The sequence below is a fragment of the Corella eumyota genome, chromosome 4 (genome assembly GCF_963082875.1).
Source record: "Corella eumyota chromosome 4, kaCorEumy4.1, whole genome shotgun sequence".
NCBI lineage: Eukaryota > Metazoa > Chordata > Ascidiacea > Phlebobranchia > Corellidae > Corella > Corella eumyota.
In genome coordinates, this window is record NC_137493.1 from 7,192,005 (window position 1) to 7,198,088 (window position 6,084).

The 6,084-nt window shown below is 31.1% G+C and overlaps 1 protein-coding gene across 1 annotated transcript; it reads left to right on the top strand.

The window, feature by feature from the left end:
* The first annotated feature begins 2,361 nt into the window (after positions 1-2,361).
* Positions 2,362-5,597, top strand: LOC145750503 (beta-1,4-mannosylglycolipid beta-1,3-N-acetylglucosaminyltransferase brn-like). Its single transcript, XM_082566555.1, has 6 exons — positions 2,362-2,541; positions 2,660-2,730; positions 2,931-3,089; positions 3,507-3,735; positions 4,613-5,060; positions 5,172-5,597. Exons 1-6 carry the CDS (start codon positions 2,432-2,434, stop codon positions 5,397-5,399), a joined length of 1,245 nt encoding a protein of 414 aa, XP_082422681.1. The 5' UTR covers positions 2,362-2,431; the 3' UTR covers positions 5,400-5,597.
* Positions 5,598-6,084: the final 487 nt, after the last annotated feature.

Below are 6,084 nucleotides of genomic sequence, written 5' to 3' on the forward strand. Positions count from 1 at the left end.
ATTATTCAACAATAACTATTTTACAAATTAGTTAATATAATTATTATATATGCTTTATTTTTATTGAATACAATAGGCACGCGTAACACTAAAGGATTAAAATAATATATTTCACAGCAATTTTTACTTCAAACATTAATTTTGTTACCCATAAATAATAAAACAACAATTTTAAATTTTGTTTACTTGCCTGCTTTTCGAAAATCTAAGAAAGAACCCCCTAAAATGTAAGGATCTGCGACTTGTCATATAAGTTGACGTAGAATGATTAAATTAAACGCTAAACCATGCAAAAGTAAGACAAACTAATAAATGTATTTTCACATAAAAAATAAATTTTAGATTCCATTTGACTTAGACGCGGTTAACGAAGCGTTAATTAGGCAAACGCCAGTGCACTTCATGCATGGTAAAGGGTTTTATCAAAAAGCAGTCCAGTATTTTTTTTTATAGACAATCTCTTATTTTAGCTGAATACTTTAAAATTATTGCAAGTTTTAAGTTTAATTTTGTACGTAGAATATCAAGATTGGTTGGAATACTGTTGTTTGACGTTTACTTTAATTCGTAGAAATTAAAGTACGGCATTCTTCTTACGCGCAACGCAAATCTAAACAGAGTTTGTATTTTGGTAATGAACTATTCCAAACAGCTAGGCCACGTTTTAATTATTTATTACCTTGACTTTAAAACAGATAGTTTTATAAAGCCATAGAATCGTCTTCTTCAATGGCAACGATGTAGACAATATAAAGAACCAGGTAAAGGACAAGAACTTCTACTATCATCGCCATAGCATAGACGAACTACAATTCCTTTTTATTCAGTAAATCGTGCAAAAAAAGAACACGTTAATAAAGCTTAGATTTATTTTAAGCCAGCAAGACTGATCTATTTAAAAATCTTTGTTCTATGATTACATAAAGGATACTTTGTTAGGTGTTTATACAGAATTATATCATGTGTAAAAGCGATTACAAATATTTTTAACAGCATAATCTAGCAAATGTCACAAATTTTGTTTAATAAAGCTGCAAGTTCAAGTTGGCATATTAGTGTAATAAGATAAAACAAGTTCAACGTCAAAATTATGCCAAACAATTTGTTTTTTGCTTATGCAAATATTTATATAATATTCACATAAGCAAAAAACAAATTGTTTGGCATAATTTTGAACTTTTTTGTTGTTGTTAAACTTTTTACGTTTCTCAGAGTAAAATTCCCAGTCCATTATTTTATAGTATTTACACAGAGAAAGAAAACGTTACAATAAAGAACGAAAATTAAAGCCATAATATTAAAATTGAAAGCACAGTCTTACCTGTTAAAATTTAATGAGGGTCCCCAGCAAAAGCCTTTCTTTTTATTTGTAAAGGCCTATTGTGATAAACTGGTTGTCTGTTGTATTAAATGTTAGAATTTCTATGAAGTAAGTGGCATTATATTCGATAAAAGCAAAATTAAAAAAACCCAAAGCAAGGCCTTCATCAGCTAGGATATATATTTAGTCATATTGTTTCCTGTTAAACTGCTGTTCTATTATTGATTCCAATATGGCAGTTCAGTATGTATAGGCGCCCTTGTTGTATTAGGCCACACTCATTGTATTGTTATTGGTTATTTATTTAATCAGGTTGGTCCAGCTCAAACTAGACTGTTTTGTTATATGGAATATTGGTGGTTTCTCCGGTAATACAGTAAAAGAAATAGAAAATTTGTTGACTTAACATGTGGTATTTACTTAAGATATAGCTATCAGGTTTGTGAAAGGAATTTTCAGAACACTGAGTAATAGATAGATTTCAATGACAGTAGTTTCATTAGGAAAACATTTAAGTCCCAATGGTATATGAGAAAATATTTAACATAGTTTTTAAACAACCATTCTTACAAGCTATCAGAAGGCTAAGATTAATGTTTATTTGGCAGTATATTATTAACGTATTAAGGCTTACTTATCAATTTCGTTTGTTAAATTAAGTAGCAGCGTTTAAGCAACAAGGGAGAACAAAGTTTGGCTAAAACCAAAAACATTGCTAAGCATAACTATTTAGAGTGAGTGTATAAATAAGTTTTCGATCACCACGCTACGCATCTAGTTCAGTGGATTATATGGCTTTAGTAAAAAGCTAGTAATTGAACATTTAATAAAACTAGGTTAACGGTTGGGTGAATATTTAGCTTATAGTTTGATACATACCTTTAATTTAACTCTCAACAAATTTTAAACCTACTTTGAAAGAAAAATAGTTAAGGCTGATAAATTGTGAGGTGTCGAATTTCTGTTTCCCCCCCTTTTTTAAAACGTACAAAGAGTATGCAAATAATTTAGTAAATGATTAATTCTTTGTATTTAGGTAGTCCTTTTTTTCTGCAAGTATTAAACATTTAAAAAATAAGAAAAAATTAAAGATCAACTTTTGTAACAAATATGCCGTTAAGAAGATCTGTAACTCGCAAACTCAGTTTTCTCGTTGTTGCAATATTTTTATCAACTTTAATTTTGTTTCATAAGTCGCCAGGTCTAGGCGATAGCAATCGGTAAGTTCACTTATTTTCTAGGAAATAAATATATCAAAGATATCTACATGCTTCTCTAATTAAAACCACCATACTAAATATTAAATTAAAAATAACTTTTAAATTTTGTTTTGAACAGACATGAACTTGTAACTGCTAAATATTCTTATAACCAAGTGCGGAAAGACTTTAAAATCAGAACTCCAACAGGTAAGTGTGCATATTTGAAATTTATAAATAAACTTTTCAAAACCCCTTTAAATGGAGTTAAATTTTACTTTTTTTTAAATTTGACCAGTTGTTGGTAGTTAAAAAAATTAGATCGCCCAATTTTATAAAAAGTTTGTGTAATACAGTTTTTTATAAAAAAAAATTACAAATAATAAATAAATAATCTTATGTCTTAATAGGGGGTTGTGTTCCACTTCAAACAAACATAAGTTCTGGAAATAAAAATAAAATAGGTGGAGTTTATATGCAGACTCTAGACACACCGCGAAATTATGCAAAATTTCCAATTTTACCTGACATTGCAGTAGAAGTTCCCAGCGAATGCAATACAAAACATGGTACGTGGTTAAGTTGCCTATTTCGTTTTATAATGTTTAGTTGCATATTTTTTATAATGTTTAGTTGCATATTTTTTGAATACAAATTGCGTGGTACTGAATGACAGGCTGATTTATCTTTCATGTATACACATCCCGGAAGTGTTTGCCATTGTTGTGTTTTTTTACCAGTTCACTGTTCTTTCTTTGAATTGGGTAAACTAATTTTCAATTCAAACCACGAAAAATGTTATTTTAGTATTATATATTTTCAAAAAATTCCCATTAAACATAAAGATAATAAGAAATGCATTTAAAACAAGAGAAAAAAACAAATAAAATATAAAAATCTAATTTTTTACAAAAACAAGAGTAATATACTTTATTATATTTTTTATTTTGATTTAAACCTAACCATTTTTTTAAATTTTATTTCAGACGATATTTTATTCACCATGGTAAACGTTGTTAAGAGCGCTATAACAAATCAAGAACGACGTAACTCTATTCGAGCCACGTGGGGCGCTGTTCGCGTTAACAATGACGTCAGAATCGAGACAGTCTTTGTGGTTGGCTTAACACAGGACCGAAACGTTCAAGCTGACCTAATAGAGGAAAGCAACCAATATGGAGATATTCTGCAATTTGACGAGTTAGACTCAGCAGCGTAAGTTCATATTTTGTCTTTTTGACAGGTTTGTTTAATTTATGCTTAGCCTCTGCTCGTACCGTTTACACTTTACTTGATGGGATACACCAGGGGTCGGCAACCTTTTTCGATCTGCGGACCGATTTTAAACTGTTTTTATTTCGCATACCAGCCTTTAAAAAAACACAAATGCTCACCAGGAAATATATATTAAGTTTAAAGCAATTCATTCTTACATTAACCCGATGATTAACATTTTCGAATTTTTTTAAGACAAAATGAGCTTACAAATCACGTTTCTGCCGCAAAGCAGTTAACCTGGAAAAGTGTGCGGCCCGGTAATGTACTTCTAACGGAGCGGCACCGGGCCGCGGCCCGGTGGTTGCCGACCAATGGGCTACACCATAAACGTATTGAAATTAAACCCAGAACCAAATATGGTAAAACCAAGTGTTTAAACCAGTACAGCACCCTGCCGGTTATCGTTTGAAAAAGAGTGCGATTTTTTACCCGAGTAAATTTAAATGGGATTGCTAAGATAATTTCTTTTGGCACAAGCAGATCGTGAAATATATTCCGTTTTCCTTTAATGTTTTTATTGAATAAAAGTAACAAAATCATAATTTAATTATAATAAATAGGTATAACATACAGTTAAAAACCTTACAATTAGACAAAAAAAATTAAAATTTAAGTTAAACCAAAAAACACTTAATTTTAAAATTTAGTGGCACGAATTAAATCATGAAATTTGTTGGGATTTAAAGTGATTTGTTGGGATTTAAAGTGTAATGTTAGTAAGACTATACATGTTACCTAAGACAGACATTGTTTATTAAACAAATAGGTCAACATCTTTAAAAAAAAATAAAACTATGCCATTGTTGTTTTACAGGATCGTGCCGCTTAAAGTATTAGCTGGAATGGAGTGGGCCTCCACTTATCTTCCACCGTCGTGGCTGTACTCTTCCGTCGACGACGATATTATAGTTCATTTACCCAACTTAGTCGATTACATTTACAGTTTGTTCCGCAAAATAGCGCCCTCGGCTAAAAGCGTGGCGGACGTTTGTACGGAACAGTTGCCGCTAGTATGCGTGTACAGCTACCAGGCTAGGGACGTGCCGGCCCGAAATAAACAAAGTAAATGGTACATGCCGCCCGAAAAATTTCCCGGGGAAACGTGGCCGGTATACTGTAGAGGTGGGATGTATACGATGCCTATCAAAATGGTTGCAAGTTTGTATGAGGTTTCGAGAACCACTGAACATCTTTATCTAGACGATGTCTGGATAACAGGTTTTATGAGACGAAAACTGGGAAAATTCGACTCAAATATTATGGTAAGTAAAGCCACTTACTAAATTTAAAAGATTTCTAGAATTATAATGGTTTACAACAACGACAATAATAATTTTTTTTTCATAATTTTTTTGGTTTAATTTTTTATCCAGCCTGCGCCGCATTCGGTCAGAAAAGACGAAGACTTTTATAAATTTGATGACTTCAAAGACATACTGATGCAGCACGTTTGGGGAAATATAAAGGACATCAAAGTAAACGTACCGGAAGCTATAGTAAATATCTGGCAGAAGTGGAAAAATAGTGTAAGAAAAGGTTGTACCATTGACCCAGTAAATAGACTTGCTGCTTATATAGAAAAACAACGCGGGTTAATTTAAGCAAAGTATTTTTAATACTGAATGTGACATAAAGTGTACAACGTACACCTATATTATAGTAGATGTAACTCAAGTTGTAGCCATGTGATTTAAGTTCCGTTTTGCCTTAATTTCTGCGTCTTGTTTGAAAATCTTAATATGCAATCAAACAACTAATAACTTTCTTCAATAAAAGTATTTTATATTCTCTTTTTTAAATATTGAATGTTTCCTATTTTAGTTAGTATTAGTTAATTTTTACACTTATTTAAAGTACACGTAGTTAACTTATTTTAGACATTTGTTTTTTATCAAGTCCTGTTCTTTATTACAATATAGAAGGTTGTAAATATTGTTGTATAGGCTCATTTGACTGAACACCATTTAAACATTTGTCACAAAACCTAAATTTTTAAAATAATTTAGTTCTACATTTCAAAGAAACTAGAGAACATTTATCAATAAAGAGTTAGGTAAGCTTTGGTTAATAAAAAATATCTCATTGTCGATGAAAATGCGTTTTCAAGCATATTGTGGTCAAATGTCGTATGTAAGGTTAAACGGTTGTCTATTAAATAACAAATCGAAAAAAGTGAACATTGAAATCGAAAAAAGTGAGCATTGGCATGAATACCTAACCATTCCCTGTCGCAAGCTAGTACCCTGCTTTCAGTAATACAAATAACGGTGGTAATAATCATAAGTG

Excerpts from the sequence above, each read along its gene's own strand:
- LOC145750503 (XM_082566555.1), top strand. The coding sequence starts at position 2,432 with ATGCCGTTAAGAAGATCTGTAACTCGCAAACTCAGTTTTCTCGTTGTT. Across the intron at positions 2,542-2,659 it reads GGTCTAGGCGATAGCAATCG|ACATGAACTTGTAACTGCTA; the intron begins GTAAGTTCACTT and ends TGTTTTGAACAG. Across the intron at positions 2,731-2,930 it reads TAAAATCAGAACTCCAACAG|GGGGTTGTGTTCCACTTCAA; the intron begins GTAAGTGTGCAT and ends ATGTCTTAATAG.